The 19,412-nt window shown below is 50.5% G+C and overlaps 1 protein-coding gene across 1 annotated transcript in view; it reads right to left on the reverse strand.

The window, feature by feature from the left end:
- The window catches only part of LMF2 (lipase maturation factor 2), a 130,334-nt gene that overhangs the window by 89,659 nt on the left and 21,263 nt on the right, over positions 1-19,412 (reverse strand). The window contains exon 4 of the mRNA XM_053716309.1: positions 12,549-12,745. Within this exon, the coding sequence (XP_053572284.1) occupies positions 12,549-12,745 (197 nt within the window). The remainder of the gene's footprint in view (positions 1-12,548; positions 12,746-19,412) is intronic.

The following is a 19,412-nucleotide window of genomic DNA, read 5'->3' on the forward strand; positions in this document are numbered from 1 at the left end:
TACCATCCTACTGTGTACCTCCAATGGAGGGTTCCAGTGACAATTTTTCAAATAAAGTTTTACTCTCGGGCCCATATCCAACCACAGGTACCATTCTAGACAAGCCAATAGGGAGGGGGGGGCAGGAGAGTCCAGGACTCACCAATTCAAAGTCTTCCTCTAGTTTGGGTCCTGTAATACAGAATAAACTAAGTGTAACTAACACAGTTTGTCTGTAAGAAGGAAGTACAGCTCAGAATCTGGAGGAGGCATGGGAAATTTCCTATGACCACCAGTAGCTCACAGACACAAGACTCTACCAAGAAAATTAAATGGTCTCTTTCAGGTCCCCTGCCTTCTCGTAGGAAACAATCCAATGACTACAAAACTTGAATCTTCAGCAGAGCACATCTCTCTGCCAACCTCCACAAAACAAGGCAAATAACTACTGATAGGGGTAGTGGGAGGGCTATGTAAAGCTTTGTTGGGGTGTCTCCTCCTGAGAGACAGGTTAGGTATTTCCCATAGGTAATGAATACATTTGTGGACTCTCACTGCCATAAGAAAGAAAAACTATAAAGCTTCTGTTTCCCCAAGCAAACAACTTAAAGGGCCATTATACACTCATTTTTTCTTTGCATAAATGTTTTGTAGATAATCTATTTATAAAGCCCATAAAGTTTGCTTATTTTTAAATAACATTGCTCTGATTTTCAGACTCCTAACCAAGCCCCAAAGTTTTACCGTCAGATACCTACTTCAGCTTGCTCCTGTTTGTGTAAAGGGTCTTTTCATATGCAAAAGGGGGAGGGTCTTATTTCCCACTTGCAGTGGGCTTTACAACTACCTTTTCAACAGAGCTAAACTGAAAGCTTCTAAGTAAGTTTTTAAACCATTTTATACTGGATTTTTATATCAGTATCTGTGCATCTTATTCTTTATAGTAGTGTCTATTACATGCAGTTATATGAAAATGAGTGTATACTGTCCCTTTAAACCTATTAAAGTGTGGGGACACCAAGTGCGTGCTCTTCCTATTCCAGCTTCACTGTGCATAAATAAAGGGTAAAACTGCTGTAAAAAAAGATATATAGAAACTCAGGATCTTCCTAGAGACCTGATAATCGAAGGCGAGATATTCTAAAATGATTCTCCAGCACTGCAAGATCCCAGTGAAAAGGGCATATTTTGCTTTACTTCTCCAAGGGGCATTCCCTGTATTTCTGTATGTGGAGAGACAAGCCCAGTGCAATATAACATTGTTTGAGAGTTCTGTTGCATTTACACATTGTGCTTTCTATTTTATATCAATTTACGCTTTAGATTACGTTTTATTACATTTAAACTTTGCACTTTCTATTTTGTATTTTCTGATTATGCTTCACAGTTTGTGTAACTTTAACAAATTAGGATAATACGTTGTAGTTTTATGTTTATCTTTTACAAATTACATTGCACTTTTTCTATTTAAAATAATCATTACTTTCGATGGGCCAGATAATCAAATATTCTCTAGCTGAACTCACTGAATTTTGAATGAAAAAGGGGAGGAACCTGGAAATCCCAGAGATTTGAGAGATGCCTTCCATAGAAAGTAATGAAGTTCTCTGGGATACAAAATGTCACATGGCAGAGAGAACATAATTGAAGAACCCCTGGGGCTGATATAAAGGCTCTGTTTGCATCAATTCCAAATTAAACTGAAAGGTTTTCACTACAATTTGCTTTTGTTTATATTTTAGTATATATTAGTTTTCTGTTAGTTAAAATAAGTTTATTGTACATTATTAGCAAACTTCACCTGCATACAGCTGGCAAGACAAAACAGTGAGAGTAGCTTGTTTAAACTGCTTAGAAAATATCACAAGATTTGTGAGAGAGTATTAGACACACCCTGGAAACTCCCCTGATCAGCTCAGTGAACTGCCCTGTCCCTCCCACTTTCTGAAGCTGTCAGTTTACAATGGAAAAAATACAAAGTGCAATGTAATTTGTAAAATATGCACAGAAATATACAAAGTATGAACCTAATTTGTTAAAGCAACACAGGAACTTTAAAAACACTATTATAAAATCACTGCTGGATCTAAATCTAAATGTATAAAAAAGAAAATGTATGCTTACTTCTTACTTGATAAATGTATTTCTTTTTTGACACGATGAGTCCACGGATCATCTAATTACTATTGGGAATATCACTCCTGCCCAGCAGGAGGTGGCAAAGAGCACCACAGCAAAGCTGTTAAATATCACCTCCCTTCCCTCCCACCCCAGGCATTCGACCAAAGTAAAGGAGACAAAGGAAGTAACAAGGTGAAGAGGTGTCTGAAGTTTATAATATACCAACAACCTGTCTATAAAACAGGGCGGGCCATGGACCCATTGTGTCAAAAAATAAATACATTTATCAGGTAAGCATAAATTTTCTTTTCTTTTTAAATGACACAAGGAGTCCACGGATCATCTAATTACTATTGGAAATCAATACCCAAGCTAGAGTACATAGATAAGGGAGGGACAAGACAGGGAACATAAACGGAAGGTACCACTGAAGAACCTTTCTCCCAAAAGCGGCCTCAGCCAAGGCAAAAATGTCAAATTTATAGAATTTTGAAAAAAATGTGAAGAGAGGACCAAGTTGCAGCCTTGCAAATCTGTTAAACAGAAGCTTCATTTTTTAATGCCCATGAGGAAGCAACAGCCCTTGTGGAATGAGCCGTAACTCTCTCTCAAGAGGTTGCTCTCCAGTAGTCTCATAGGCAAGACGTATGATACTCTTCAGCCAAAAAGAAAGAAAAGTAGCCGTGGCTTTTTGACCCTTATGTTTGCCAGAGAAAACCACAAACAAGGCAGAAGACTGAAGAAAATCCTTAGTCGCCTGTAAAATTTTAAAGCACGTACCACGTCTAAATTATGCAGAAGCCGTTCCTTCCGAGAGGAAGGATTAGGGCACAAGGAAGGAACAACAATCTATTGATTAATATTCCGGTCAGAAACTACTTTAGGAAGAAATCCTATTTTAGTACGTAAAACTACCTTATCTGAATGAAAAATAAGGTAAGTGGACTCATACTGCAATGCCGAGAGCTCTGACACTCTCCGAGCAGAAGAAATAGCAACAAGAAATACAACTTTCTAAGATAACTTAATATCTAAGGAATGCATAGGCTCAAACAGAGCCCTTTGAAGAACCTTAAGAACTAAATTAAGACTCCATGGAGGAGTAACTGGTTTAAACACAGGCCTGATCCTGACCAAGGCCAGACAAAAAAAATTTGCACGTCTGGTACGTCCGCCAGACTTATGTTATAAAATAGACAAGGCAGATTTGACCCTTTAGGGAACTTGTCGATAATCCTCTCTCTAAACCTTGAAGAAATGACAAAATTCTAGGAATCCTAACTCTACTCCATGAGTAGCCGTTGGATTCACACCAATAGAGATATTTACACAATCTTGTGGTAAATCTTTCTAGTTACCGGTTTACAAGCCTGAATCATGGTCTCTATGACCGATTCTGAAAAGCCCTGCTTGGATAAAATTAAGCGTTTAATCTCCAAGCAGTCAGCTTCAGAGAAACTAGATTTGGATGAAGAAAGGGCCCTTGAAGTAGAAGGTCCTTCCTCAACGGAAGTCTCCAAGGTGGAAGAGACGACATGTCCACCAGATCTGCATACCAAATCCTGCAAAGTCAAGTCGGTGCAATGAGGATCACTGATGCCCTCTCCTGCTTAATTCGAGCAATGACCCGAGGAAGAATAGCGAACAGAGGAAATAGGTATGCTAGACTGAATATCCAAGGTACCGCCAAGGCGTCTATCAGTACAGCCTGAGGGTCCATGGACCTCGATCCGTACCTCGGAAGCTTGGCATTCTGTCGAGATGTGAAATAAATGTGATAAAAAATAGTAAATAAAGTGCAAACAAGTTCATATAAGGATATATGTGATCTTCCTTAGGATCTCCGGTCTTCTGATGTTTCTTATTTCATCCTCATAAAAAGGAAACAAATGTGCCACATAGTGTAACTCTGTATCACTATTCAGTAGATAAAATCACTCGTGTACAAATGGTTACTCACATGGGTTGGAGCTTATAGCCAAGCTCAGGAAAATGCGCACACCCACTTTATACTGGTGGGTAAACAGTTACTTTTACAGGATAATAGGATAAAAAAGATTTATTTAAAACGTATATAAAAAGCATCACAAGAACTGCTTATACACCATACACAGGAGAATAAAGCAACACAGTGTCTAATATTGCTCTAATGAGCAAAGCCCAGTGCTGTAAGTCAGTGGGTAGGGAAGCACAAGCTTAACCGCAACACCATCCACTTTGTGACCAGCGTAGGTTGCTCTTCCCTTAGGTGTGCAGATAATTGAGTAGACGCAGTAAGGAAATTATGTTTCCAACGTACGTTTCGCAATAATGCTTTTTCAAGGAAATTATGTGCGCATGTCAATACAACCTTTTAAACCATTGTGATATGTCAAAACCGGATATCCGGTATTAGGTCCTCCATTTTGGAAAAGGGCATGTAGTCCTGAGGAAATCAAAATTGATGTGTGGTATATTTCAGGTAATGCATAAGACGAACTGTGAACAAATTACCAAGGATATATACATGTGCAGGTTAAGGACAATAGATAAAAAAGAAAACAATTATATCTCGATTACGTATATAATATATTATATGTTAGGTGACATTACAGAACAAATGCATCTTTAACAAGCAATTTTTACTTATATAGTGTATTTGTGTATCACCTTAAGGAATACCTTATATACATTCTTATATCTATTAAAATTAATCATGATTGTACCGATAATCTCCATTAGTACTATCAGACACTAGTCATTGTAGTAATTCATGATATCTATCAATCCTAATGATAACAATACTGAATCGGAGTATGAAACCTTTAAATTTAAACATATAAAACATTTTTACGGGCTGCCTACCATTTGATGAATTTGCTTTTTGCTGTAACAGAATTAATGCGCATGAGGTGTATTAATGTTATATAATAAGGCTATCCCCCACGCTCATACTATTTTGGTATGTATGTATAATTGCTTAAATTACCAGACGGTAAATAGAAATGACCTAGACTATATGTTAAAATATATGTGCACACACAATGATTGCATAATGTGTTAATATAAATAGCATTATCTTGGATTACATATATATCATTACAGTACAAGTCAATATGAAGCCTATAACCTATTATATGCAGTTAGGATTAGGGTTAACTCGGAGGAGAGATAGTTTGGATGGCCTTACTTATAAAAAAATGATGTAACTCAAAGTCTTTATTTAGTCTGTTGGGTATGAAGCTGTCCATAATATGTATCCACTTCATCTCCAAGCGTCCCAACTGGTTTTGTATATCACCTCCTTTCCAGCCTGCTTCTATTTTTCTTATACCAAAAATTCTAGGTCATTTAGCTTTCTATTATGTTTCCTATCAAAATGTGCCGATAATGTGTGATTCTGGTGCCCTTTCTCTATATTGTATATATGTTCATTAAGTCTTGTTTTCAGAAGTCTGGAGGTACGTCCTATGTATATTAAATTACACGAACAGCATAACATATAAATCACATTTTTGCTATTACATGTAATAAACTGATTTATATCATATTTCTTAGTATCATCTGCTGAGTGGAATTTATTACATAGTTTTGGTCCCTTTTTCATTCTATTGCATGCATTGCAGAACTGGCAACTTCTAAATCCCATTTGGGATGGGAGCAACCAATTTTTTGTTGTGGGTTCAGGGTCACCTACAATACTCATCCCATGGGAGAGTTGTAATTTTAAATTGGGAACTTTCTTGAACATTATGTTTGGTCCATCTCCTAGAAATTCAATTAGACTTGAATCCCTGGAGAGAATCCCCCAGTGCTTTTGAATGATTTCTCTAACTTCCCTACTTTGAGTAATGTGTTGCAAAATTAATCTGTTTGCTAGACTATTGTTATTTATATATACTTAACCTATTGTCTGTTTTAGTTTTGTATTTTAATAGCTCTCCTCTTTCTAAGTTAGCAACTTCATCTATTTTTTCATCAAGAAAAGCACCGGAATAATTTTTTTCTAAGAAACGTTCCTTCAATATTTTGGATTGGTATACCTCTGTCTCTACAGTTCCGTCTCAATCGGATAAACTGGCCCTTTGGTATATTTTTCAACCAATGTTTTTGATGACAACTGTTCAGACTAATATAGTTGTTAACATCTATGCTTTTAAAGAAATTTTTTGATTTTAATATGTTGTTCTCTACATATATTTCTAGATCCAAGAAATCTACTTTAGTTTTACTCTGGTTCCACGTTAATGCTACTTTAAATTCATTCATTTTTAGATGTTCTTTAAAATCAGATAGTCGACTCTCACTGCCTGACCATATAAAGAACAGGTCGTCTATGTAGCGGTGATAGGACACCAGATATTGCGCCCATGGGGAATTGTAGATGTATTGATTTTCCCAGTTTGCCATATACAAATTGGCATAACTGGGCGCAAATCTGGTGCCCATCGCTGTACCACTTATCTGGAGGTAATATTCCTTATTAAACCAAAAATAATTGGTTTCCAAAATAAGCATAATACCATCTAGAATAAACTGAAGTTGTTTAGGGTCTAAAGTTGTGTCTCCCTCTAGGATGTTCTTCACTGATGCAATACAGACTTCTTTATCTATTATTGTATACAGCGATGTTACATCGCTAGTAACCAACAACCAATCTTGGTTCCATTTAATACCCTCTAGGTGGTTTAAAATGCTAATGGTGTCTTTTAAATATGATTTGATCTCCTTGACATATAATTGTAAAAATTGGTCGATGTATGCAGAGAGATTACTAGTTTATGAATTGACACCGGACACGATGGGTCTCCCCGGTGGATTACAGAGGTCTTTATGGATCTTAGGGGAGTATGTAAAAGGTAGGGGTTTTAGGAAATTGATTAAGTATATATTGGTATTCCTTCTTATTCAGAATGTTTTCTTTTAGCCCTTTAGATAAATATTTCTCTACTCTTTTTAAAAAAACTAATACTGGATTTGAAGCTAATTTTCTGTATGTATCAACATCATTTAATTGCCTGAGGCATTCCTCATATTTAGTTTTATCCATTATGACCGTACCCCCGCCCTTGTCCACTGGTTATATCACAATTTTATTGTTATTTTGTAATTTCATTAATGCTATTTGTTCCTCTTTTGTCATGTTGGATGTATAATTAGTTTTTAAGTTCTTGATATCCCTATGGACTAGTTCTTAAAAAGTCTGTTAAGATGCCATGAGATCCAATTCCGGCTGACCCCATTTGAGAATCAGACTGGAAAACACTTCCGGATGGAGTTCCCACTCCCCCGGGTGAAAAGTCTGCCTGCTTAGGAAGTCCGTCTCCCAGTTGTCCACTCCTAGGATGTGGATCGCCGACAGACAGCAAGAGTGGGTTTCAGCCCACCAAATTATTTTGGCTACCTCTGTCATTGCTAAGGAACTTTGCGTTTCTCCCTGATGATTGATGTAAGCCACTGAGGTTATGTTGTCCGACTGTAACCTGATGAACTGGGCCGAGTCTAACTGGGGCCAGGCCAGAAGAGCATTGAAGATCGCACTCAGCTCCAGAATGTTTATAGGCAGAACTGAGTCCAAACTCCCTGAGCCTTCAAGGAGCCCCAGACTGCTCCCCATCCTAGAAGGCTGGCGTCTGTTGTCACAATCACCCAGGAGGGTCTGCAAAAGCAGGTTCCCTGGGAGAGATGGTCCTGAGACAACCACCATTGAAGAGAATTCCTTGTCTCCTGCTCCAGTAGAATTTGTGGAGACAAATCCGCATAATCTCCGTTCCATTGACTGAGCATGTTTAACTGCAGAGGTCTTAGGTGGAAACGAGCGAACGGGATGATGTCCATTGCCGCTACCATCAGCCCGATTACCTCCATGCACCGAGCTACTGATGGCCGAGAAGTGGACTGAAGCGCTAGGCAAGAATTGAAAATCTTTGATTTCCTGACTTCTATCAGAAAAATCTTCATTGATAGGGAATCTATTATGCTTCCCAAGAAAGTTACTCTCGTATTTGGAACTAAGGAGCTTTTTTTTCAAATTTACCTTCCAACCGTGAGATCGCAGGAAGGATAACAACATTTCCGTGTGGGACCTTGCTAGTTGAAAGGATGGAGCCTGGACCAGGATGTCGTCCAGATAGGGCGCCACTGCAATGCCAGAACCTTTGTAAAAAATTCTGGGAGCTGTGGCAAGACTGAAAGGAAGAGCCACGAATTGGAAGTGTTTGTCTAGAAAAGCAAACATTAGAAAACGTGCGATGATCCCTGTGAATGGGAACATGCAGGTACACGTCCTTTAAGTCCACCGTTGTCATGAATTGACCGTCTTGGACCAAAGGGAGAATGGAATGAATAGTTTTCATCTTGAAGGACGGTACTCTGAGGAATTTGTTTAGACTCTTGAGATCTCCCAGGTACACAGTGTAAGAACGCGTCTCTTTTTGTCTGGTCTACAGATAATCTTGAAAGCAGAAACCTGCCTCTGGGAGGAAAACCTTTGAACTCTTGTTTGTATCCCTGGGACACTGTCTACTGCCCAGGGATCCTGAACATCTCAAACCCAAGCCTGAGCGAAGGAGGAAAGCCTGCCCCCACGGATCGGGGGCAGGCCCTTCATGCTGTCTTTGATTCAATAGCAGGCTTCTTGGATTGTTTTCCCTTATTCCAAGACTGATTGGGTCTCCATGAAGGTTTAGACTGTTCCTGCTTGGAAGCGGAAGAGGAAGAATTTCCCTTGAAATTTCGAAAAGAACGAAAATTACTTTGACGTCTCTTTTGCTCTTGAAGGGAAGCATCCGTAATAAAAGGAATTAGCCAACTTAAGAGCTTTTATCCTATCCTGGATCTCATCAAGGGGAGTGTCTGTCCTAATAGCATCTGACAACGCATCAAACCAATATGCCGCCACCTAGTGACAGTAGCAATGCACACAGCTGGCTGCCATTGTAAGCCACGGTGTACATACATCTTTTTGAGTAACCCCTCTAATTTTTTGTCGAATTAGAGAAAGCACAACTATCCTCTATGGGTATAGTAGTTCTCTTAGCTAGGGTGGAACCAGCTCCTTCCCACCTTGGGGACTGTTTGCCAAGCCTCCTTAACCGAGTCGGCTATGGGAAACATCTTTTTAAATATAGGAGATTGAGAAAAAGGGATACCCGGTCTCTCCCACTCCTTAGCAATGATCTTAGAGAAACTCGGTCTGGTACCGGAAAAACCTCTATCGAGGAAGGTACCTCAAATTATCCGTTTAGCTTACTGGATTTCTTAGGATTAACAACAACCGTGGAGTCTGTCGTCCAATGTAGCCAAAACCTCCTTAAGTAACAGACGGAGATGTTCTAGCTTAAAGGGACACTGAACCCAAATTTTTTCTTTTGTGATTCAGATAGAGCATGACATTTTAAGCAACTTTCTAATTTACTCCTATTATCAAATTTTCTTAATTCTCTTGGTATCTTGATTTGAAATTAAAGCATGTAAGTTTAGATGCCGGCCCATTTTTGGTGAACAACCTGGGTTGTCCTTGCCGATTGGTGGATACATTCACACACCAATAAAAAAGCGCTGTCCAGAGTTCTGAACAAAAAAAAAAAAAGCTTAGGTGCCTTCTTTTTAAAATAAAGATATCAAGAGAACGAAGAAATAATAGGAATAAATTAGAAAATTGCTTACAATTGCATGCTCTGAATCACAAAAGAAAAAATTTGGGTTCAGTGTCCCTTTAAACCTGAAGGATATAACTTCAGTATCAGCAAGAGGAATTACACTGTCAGAATCTGAAATTTCACCTTCAGATACTACTACGGTATCCTCCTCCTCAGGCTTCTGGGAGGGGGCATCCGAAATAGCAACAATTTCATCAGAAACCTCGCTTACTGAATGTCTGATTTTACTCTTACGCTTTTCCTGCAATATTGGAAAAGCAGACAGCGCATCTGAAACTGCAGAATACATGAGAAAAGCGATGTCTTGTAAAGTAACTCCAGCGGGAGCTAGAGAGGAAGCGCAGAGGGTGGTAAAATTTGGGACGCTTGAGGAGAAAGCTGCGGCATATATTGAACCTCGTCATTAGACTCCTGGACAACATCTGCTTTAGAAATTGTTGGCTCAGAAAAAAGTTTATTCCTATAGTTTAAAGTCCTCTCAATACATGAGGAACAGAAAGGGATTGGTGGTTCCATATTGGCATCAAAGCACAAGGAACAAGTGACATTTTGCAAGGCCCCTTGGTCCATTCTGGTTCACAATGGGTCAATTATCAAATTACCTTAATGTTATAAAATAAAAAAGTGAAAAAAACTTTACTGTCTCTTTAAATTTAAAAGTAACTATTTTACCGGAGATTGCAGAAATACCAAATCAACAAAATTAATAGCAATAGAGCACCTCTACACCTCAGCAGTTTTTCTGAGGTGCCTACCTGACTCGCTATACCAGAGCTTATTCTTCCTCTTATTCCAAGAAGACGATCCGGAACTCAGCAGGAGAGGAATGTAGCCAATCTCCGGTCCTAGAAACGCATGATTGTCAAGGAATCATGCATTTCTAGGCAGACCTTGAAGATCTCTATCCGTGATGTGTCTCACTCTGAGGCGCAACGAAAGTGGCGCGCAACTCAGATTACCGCCTTACAATGATTCGTGGGCGTTGCCAATAATAAAAAAATAAAACCCTATCTCCCGGTCGATCCGCTGGGAGATTCTATTAACCACCAGAGCCATCTTGTTAAGCCTTCTTTCTCAGCCCCAGTGCCTGCATCATAAAGGCTGCCAAACAGTCCTCTCCAGTCTAGAAGAGTTTACATGTCCCACAAACAATAAAGTGCCTCTTATTTACTCTGAGCCCTTTATAATGGTTTGAAATAGAGTGCTCATTTCTTTCTGAGTGTATTTCCTTTTGTTGCCCCAGAAATAATAAAGTCAGCACTTACCTCGTACATCTGCCTGACAGCAAGGCATCTCACCAGGCTTGAGAGGTCCTCTCCCTCACATACACCTGTGGAAAAAATAAAGACTGAGTAATTTCACTCAGGCTTTAGGAGTTAGGGCAGCATAAGTATATGGGAGGCGCAGTGAGAATTATGTCCCACCAGTTCCCATTGCTCTAAAGCCACCACTGCTCTACTGCAGAGACTGATATGGACTACGACTACACCCTAGGATAAAGCAGCACACTGACACTACTTTAAAAATAATAAACTCTTGATTGAAGAATCTTTTCTAACACCTAACATTACCACCCTCCTTGCTCTAACGTAGGCAAAGAGAATGACTGGGGTGGGAGGGAAGGGAGGTGATATTTAACAGCTTTGCTGTGGTGCTCTTTGCCGCCTCCTGCTGGGCAGGAGTGATATTCCCAATAGTAATTAGATGATGCATGGACTCATCGGGTCATTTAAAAGAAATATAAATGACAAAGTGTAAAGCTTAAATGCTATAATACTGGAAAGACTTAATCTAAAGTGTATAGGAACATAAAATACAAAGCACAAAGTGTAACAACTCTCATATCATGCAGTGCTATATTGCACTGGCCTTGTCTCTGCTTCACAGGCATAAATGCTTCACAGGCAGATCTCACCGTGCTGGAGAGTTCTGCCCAGTTTTATTTTGTATATTCAGTGAGTTCTGCCCCTGTGAAGTCTACAATTTCTTTCTAAGCTGGAGAATCCTTTGATCATCAGGCCCTAGAAGAGAAAGACCCGAAGCTTACATAGACTAATTCCATGAGGCTTCAGGCAGACAAGGGGGAAACACAATATACACCTGGCAAATCATCCTTTATAAATCACTGCTGCCTCGCTCTATGAAACTGACACACACATTGCAACACTTTACTTTAGTAGGGTTTTTTCAGTACCCCTCAAATAGGCAGCACGTGTACAGGCAATGAAAGGGGCCCTACACAGCCACCCCAAGCGCCGCGCACTGCCCTACAACACAGCCACCCCAAGCGCCGCGCACTGCCCTACAACACAGCCACCCCAAGCGCCGCGCACTGCCCTACAACACAGCCACCCCAAGCGCCGCGCACTGCCCTACAACACAGCCACCCCAAGCGCCGCGCACTGCCCTACAACACAGCCACCCCAAGCGCCGCGCACTGCCCTACAACACAGCCACCCCAAGCGCCGCGCACTGCCCTACAACACAGCCACCCCAAGCGCCGCGCACTGCCCTACAACACAGCCACCCCAAGCGTCGCGCACTGCCCTACAACACAGCCACCCCAAGCGTCGCGCACTGCCCTACACAGCCACCCCAAGCGTCGCGCACTGCCCTACACAGCCACCCCAAGCGTCGCGCACTGCCCTACACAGCCACCCCAAGCGTCGCGCACTGCCCTACACAGCCACCACAAGCGTCGCGCACTGCCCTACACAGCCACAACAAGCGTCGCGCCCTATAAACATGCGTACAAGGTCCCATCCAAGACACGCCACTTACATCTGCCTTAGGAAAGTGCCCGCTCACCTGTAAGTCCCCACCAGGTGGGACAGCGACTGGTCAGTTTCACAACTCCAGATGCAAACATAAGTCTGAAGAGTAGCCAGCGAACTAGCCAGAACGTGATGCCATCGTGAGTGTTCCACATAGACGTCTTCCACCGCAGAGCATGCAGAGGAGCCACTAGCACCGCAAGAAACCCGGTCTCCAAGAGAAGGCTGTCCCTGTCACACAAAAAGCCTCAGGTAGGGACCACATGTCTGCATCACTGTGTCACCCAACAGGGTAAAGACAGACCCCATGTCCTATAGCTCCCTCCTGTCTGTCACCTGCAGGGGAGGGACAGACCCCATGTCCTATAGCTATCTGTGTCACACTGCAGGGGAGGGACAGACCCCATGTCCTATAGCTCCCTCCTGTCTGTCACCTGCAGGGGAGGGACAGACCCCATGTCCTATAGCTATCTGTGTCACACTGCAGGGGAGGGACAGACCCCATGTCCTATAGCTCCCTGTGTCACTCTGCAGGGGAGGGACAGGCCCCATGCCCTACAGCTCCCTCCTCTCCGCGTCACCTGCAGGGCAGGGACAGGCCCCATGCCCTACAGCTCCCTCCTGTCCGCGTCACCTGCAGGGGAGGGACAGGCCCCATGCCCTACAGCTCCCTCCTGTCCGCGTCACCTGCAGGGGAGGGACAGGCCCCATGCCCTACAGCTCCCTCCTGTCCGCGTCACCTGCAGGGGAGGGACAGGCCCCATGCCCTACAGCTCCCTCCTGTCCGCGTCACCTGCAGGGGAGGGACAGGCCCCATGCCCTACAGCTCCCTCCTGTCCGCGTCACCTGCAGGGGAGGGACAGGCCCCATGCCCTACAGCTCCCTCCTGTCCGCGTCACCTGCAGGGGAGGGACAGGCCCCATGCCCTACAGCTCCCTCCTGTCCGCGTCACCTGCAGGGGAGGGACAGGCCCCATGCCCTACAGCTCCCTCCTGTCCGCGTCACCTGCAGGGGAGGGACAGGCCCCATGCCCTACAGCTCCCTCCTGTCCGCGTCACCTGCAGGGGAGGGACAGGCCCCATGCCCTACAGCTCCCTCCTGTCCGCGTCACCTGCAGGGGAGGGACAGGCCCCATGCCCTACAGCTCCCTCCTGTCCGCGTCACCTGCAGGGGAGGGACAGGCCCCATGCCCTACAGCTCCCTCCTGTCCGCGTCACCTGCAGGGGAGGGACAGGCCCCATGCCCTACAGCTCCCTCCTGTCCGCGTCACCTGCAGGGGAGGGACAGGCCCCATGCCCTACAGCTCCCTCCTGTCCGCGTCACCTGCAGGGGAGGGACAGGCCCCATGCCCTACAGCTCCCTCCTGTCCGCGTCACCTGCAGGGGAGGGACAGGCCCCATGCCCTACAGCTCCCTCCTGTCCGCGTCACCTGCAGGGGAGGGACAGGCCCCATGCCCTACAGCTCCCTCCTGTCCGCGTCACCTGCAGGGGAGGGACAGGCCCCATGCCCTACAGCTCCCTCCTGTCCGCGTCACCTGCAGGGGAGGGACAGGCCCCATGCCCTACAGCTCCCTCCTGTCCGCGTCACCTGCAGGGGAGGGACAGGCCCCATGCCCTACAGCTCCCTCCTGTCCGCGTCACCTGCAGGGGAGGGACAGGCCCCATGCCCTACAGCTCCCTCCTGTCCGCGTCACCTGCAGGGGAGGGACAGGCCCCATGCCCTACAGCTCCCTCCTGTCCGCGTCACCTGCAGGGGAGGGACAGGCCCCATGCCCTACAGCTCCCTCCTGTCCGCGTCACCTGCAGGGGAGGGACAGGCCCCATGCCCTACAGCTCCCTCCTGTCCGCGTCACCTGCAGGGGAGGGACAGGCCCCATGCCCTACAGCTCCCTCCTGTCCGCGTCACCTGCTAGGGGAGGGACAGGCCCCATGCCCTACAGCTCCCTCCTGTCCGAGTCACCTGCAGGGGAGGGACAGGCCCCATGCCCTACAGCTCCCTCCTGTCCGCGTCACCTGCAGGGGAGGGACAGGCCCCATGCCCTACAGCTCCCTCCTGTCCGCGTCACCTGCAGGGGAGGGACAGGCCACCATGGCCCTACAGCTCCCTCCTGTCCGCGTCACCTGCAGGGGAGGGACAGGCCCCATGCCCTACAGCTCCCTCCTGTCCGCGTCACCTGCAGGGGAGGGACAGGCCCCATGCCCTACAGCTCCCTCCTGTCCGCGTCACCTGCAGGGGAGGGACAGGCCCCATGCCCTACAGCTCCCTCCTGTCCGCGTCACCTGCAGGGGAGGGACAGGCCCCATGCCCTACAGCTCCCTCCTGTCCGCGTCACCTGCAGGGGAGGGACAGGCCCCATGCCCTACAGCTCCCTCCTGTCCGCGTCACCTGCAGGGGAGGGACAGGCCCCATGCCCTACAGCTCCCTCCTGTCCGCGTCACCTGCAGGGGAGGGACAGGCCCCATGCCCTACAGCTCCCTCCTGTCCGCGTCACCTGCAGGGGAGGGACAGGCCCCATGCCCTACAGCTCCCTCCTGTCCGCGTCACCTGCAGGGGAGGGACAGGCCCCATGCCCTACAGCTCCCTCCTGTCCGCGTCACCTGCAGGGGAGGGACAGGCCCCATGCCCTACAGCTCCCTCCTGTCCGCGTCACCTGCAGGGGAGGGACAGGCCCCATGCCCTACAGCTCCCTCCTGTCCGCGTCACCTGCAGGGGAGGGACAGGCCCCATGCCCTACAGCTCCCTCCTGTCCGCGTCACCTGCAGGGGAGGGACAGGCCCCATGCCCTACAGCTCCCTCCTGTCCGCGTCACCTGCAGGGGAGGGACAGGCCCCATGCCCTACAGCTCCCTCCTGTCCGCGTCACCTGCAGGGGAGGGACAGGCCCCATGCCCTACAGCTCCCTCCTGTCCGCGTCACCTGCAGGGGAGGGACAGGCCCCATGCCCTACAGCTCCCTCCTGTCCGCGTCACCTGCAGGGGAGGGACAGGCCCCATGCCCTACAGCTCCCTCCTGTCCGCGTCACCTGCAGGGGAGGGACAGGCCCCATGCCCTACAGCTCCCTCCTGTCCGCGTCACCTGCAGGGGAGGGACAGGCCCCATGCCCTACAGCTCCCTCCTGTCCGCGTCACCTGCAGGGGAGGGACAGGCCCCATGCCCTACAGCTCCCTCCTGTCCGCGTCACCTGCAGGGGAGGGACAGGCCCCATGCCCTACAGCTCCCTCCTGTCCGCGTCACCTGCAGGGGAGGGACAGGCCCCATGCCCTACAGCTCCCTCCTGTCCGCGTCACCTGCAGGGGAGGGACAGGCCCCATGCCCTACAGCTCCCTCCTGTCCGCGTCACCTGCAGGGGAGGGACAGGCCCCATGCCCTACAGCTCCCTCCTGTCCGCGTCACCTGCAGGGGAGGGACAGGCCCCATGCCCTACAGCTCCCTCCTGTCCGCGTCACCTGCAGGGGAGGGACAGGCCCCATGCCCTACAGCTCCCTCCTGTCCGCGTCACCTGCAGGGGAGGGACAGGCCCCATGCCCTACAGCTCCCTCCTGTCCGCGTCACCTGCAGGGGAGGGACAGGCCCCATGCCCTACAGCTCCCTCCTGTCCGCGTCACCTGCAGGGGAGGGACAGGCCCCATGCCCTACAGCTCCCTCCTGTCCGCGTCACCTGCAGGGGAGGGACAGGCCCCATGCCCTACAGCTCCCTCCTGTCCGCGTCACCTGCAGGGGAGGGACAGGCCCCATGCCCTACAGCTCCCTCCTGTCCGCGTCACCTGCAGGGGAGGGACAGGCCCCATGCCCTACAGCTCCCTCCTGTCCGCGTCACCTGCAGGGGAGGGACAGGCCCCATGCCCTACAGCTCCCTCCTGTCCGCGTCACCTGCAGGGGAGGGACAGGCCCCATGCCCTACAGCTCCCTCCTGTCCGCGTCACCTGCAGGGGAGGGACAGGCCCCATGCCCTACAGCTCCCTCCTGTCCGCGTCACCTGCAGGGGAGGGACAGGCCCCATGCCCTACAGCTCCCTCCTGTCCGCGTCACCTGCAGGGGAGGGACAGGCCCCATGCCCTACAGCTCCCTCCTGTCCGCGTCACCTGCAGGGGAGGGACAGGCCCCATGCCCTACAGCTCCCTCCTGTCCGCGTCACCTGCAGGGGAGGGACAGGCCCCATGCCCTACAGCTCCCTCCTGTCCGCGTCACCTGCAGGGGAGGGACAGGCCCCATGCCCTACAGCTCCCTCCTGTCCGCGTCACCTGCAGGGGAGGGACAGGCCCCATGCCCTACAGCTCCCTCCTGTCCGCGTCACCTGCAGGGGAGGGACAGGCCCCATGCCCTACAGCTCCCTCCTGTCCGCGTCACCTGCAGGGGAGGGACAGGCCCCATGCCCTACAGCTCCCTCCTGTCCGCGTCACCTGCAGGGGAGGGACAGGCCCCATGCCCTACAGCTCCCTCCTGTCCGCGTCACCTGCAGGGGAGGGACAGGCCCCATGCCCTACAGCTCCCTCCTGTCCGCGTCACCTGCAGGGGAGGGACAGGCCCCATGCCCTACAGCTCCCTCCTGTCCGCGTCACCTGCAGGGGAGGGACAGGCCCCATGCCCTACAGCTCCCTCCTGTCCGCGTCACCTGCAGGGGAGGGACAGGCCCCATGCCCTACAGCTCCCTCCTGTCCGCGTCACCTGCAGGGGAGGGACAGGCCCCATGCCCTACAGCTCCCTCCTGTCCGCGTCACCTGCAGGGGAGGGACAGGCCCCATGCCCTACAGCTCCCTCCTGTCCGCGTCACCTGCAGGGGAGGGACAGGCCCCATGCCCTACAGCTCCCTCCTGTCCGCGTCACCTGCAGGGGAGGGACAGGCCCCATGCCCTACAGCTCCCTCCTGTCCGCGTCACCTGCAGGGGAGGGACAGGCCCCATGCCCTACAGCTCCCTCCTGTCCGCGTCACCTGCAGGGGAGGGACAGGCCCCATGCCCTACAGCTCCCTCCTGTCCGCGTCACCTGCAGGGGAGGGACAGGCCCCATGCCCTACAGCTCCCTCCTGTCCGCGTCACCTGCAGGGGAGGGACAGGCCCCATGCCCTACAGCTCCCTCCTGTCCGCGTCACCTGCAGGGGAGGGACAGGCCCCATGCCCTACAGCTCCCTCCTGTCCGCGTCACCTGCAGGGGAGGGACAGGCCCCATGCCCTACAGCTCCCTCCTGTCCGCGTCACCTGCAGGGGAGGGACAGGCCCCATGCCCTACAGCTCCCTCCTGTCCGCGTCACCTGCAGGGGAGGGACAGGCCCCATGCCCTACAGCTCCCTCCTGTCCGCGTCACCTGCAGGGGAGGGACAGGCCCCATGCCCTACAGCTCCCTCCTGTCCGCGTCACCTGCAGGGGAGGGACAGGCCCCATGCCCTACAGCTCCCTCCTGTCCGCGTCACCTGCAGGGGAGGGACAGGCCCCATGCCCTACAGCTCCCTCCTGTCCGCGTCACCTGCAGGGGAGGGACAGGCCCCATGCCCTACAGCTCCCTCCTGTCCGCGTCACCTGCAGGGGAGGGACAGGCCCCATGCCCTACAGCTCCCTCCTGTCCGCGTCACCTGCAGGGGAGGGACAGGCCCCATGCCCTACAGCTCCCTCCTGTCCGCGTCACCTGCAGGGGAGGGACAGGCCCCATGCCCTACAGCTCCCTCCTGTCCGCGTCACCTGCAGGGGAGGGACAGGCCCCATGCCCTACAGCTCCCTCCTGTCCGCGTCACCTGCAGGGGAGGGACAGGCCCCATGCCCTACAGCTCCCTCCTGTCCGCGTCACCTGCAGGGGAGGGACAGGCCCCATGCCCTACAGCTCCCTCCTGTCCGCGTCACCTGCAGGGGAGGGACAGGCCCCATGCCCTACAGCTCCCTCCTGTCCGCGTCACCTGCAGGGGAGGGACAGGCCCCATGCCCTACAGCTCCCTCCTGTCCGCGTCACCTGCAGGGGAGGGACAGGCCCCATGCCCTACAGCTCCCTCCTGTCCGCGTCACCTGCAGGGGAGGGACAGGCCCCATGCCCTACAGCTCCCTCCTGTCCGCGTCACCTGCAGGGGAGGGACAGGCCCCATGCCCTACAGCTCCCTCCTGTCCGCGTCACCTGCAGGGGAGGGACAGGCCCCATGCCCTACAGCTCCCTCCTGTCCGCGTCACCTGCAGGGGAGGGACAGGCCCCATGCCCTACAGCTCCCTCCTGTCCGCGTCACCTGCAGGGGAGGGACAGGCCCCATGCCCTACAGCTCCCTCCTGTCCGCGTCACCTGCAGGGGAGGGACAGGCCCCATGCCCTACAGCTCCCTCCTGTCCGCGTCACCTGCAGGGGAGGGACAGGCCCCATGCCCTACAGCTCCCTCCTGTCCGCGTCACCTGCAGGGGAGGGACAGGCCCCATGCCCTACAGCTCCCTCCTGTCCGCGTCACCTGCAGGGGAGGGACAGGCCCCATGCCCTACAGCTCCCTCCTGTCCGCGTCACCTGCAGGGGAGGGACAGGCCCCATGCCCTACAGCTCCCTCCTGTCCGCGTCACCTGCAGGGGAGGGACAGGCCCCATGCCCTACAGCTCCCTCCTGTCCGCGTCACCTGCAGGGGAGGGACAGGCCCCATGCCCTACAGCTCCCTCCTGTCCGCGTCACCTGCAGGGGAGGGACAGGCCCCATGCCCTACAGCTCCCTCCTGTCCGCGTCACCTGCAGGGGAGGGACAGGCCCCATGCCCTACAGCTCCCTCCTGTCCGCGTCACCTGCAGGGGAGGGACAGGCCCCATGCCCTACAGCTCCCTCCTGTCCGCGTCACCTGCAGGGGAGGGACAGGCCCCATGCCCTACAGCTCCCTCCTGTCCGCGTCACCTGCAGGGGAGGGACAGGCCCCATGCCCTACAGCTCCCTCCTGTCCGCGTCACCTGCAGG

Source organism: Bombina bombina, chromosome 6 (assembly GCF_027579735.1).
Source record: "Bombina bombina isolate aBomBom1 chromosome 6, aBomBom1.pri, whole genome shotgun sequence".
NCBI lineage: Eukaryota > Metazoa > Chordata > Amphibia > Anura > Bombinatoridae > Bombina > Bombina bombina.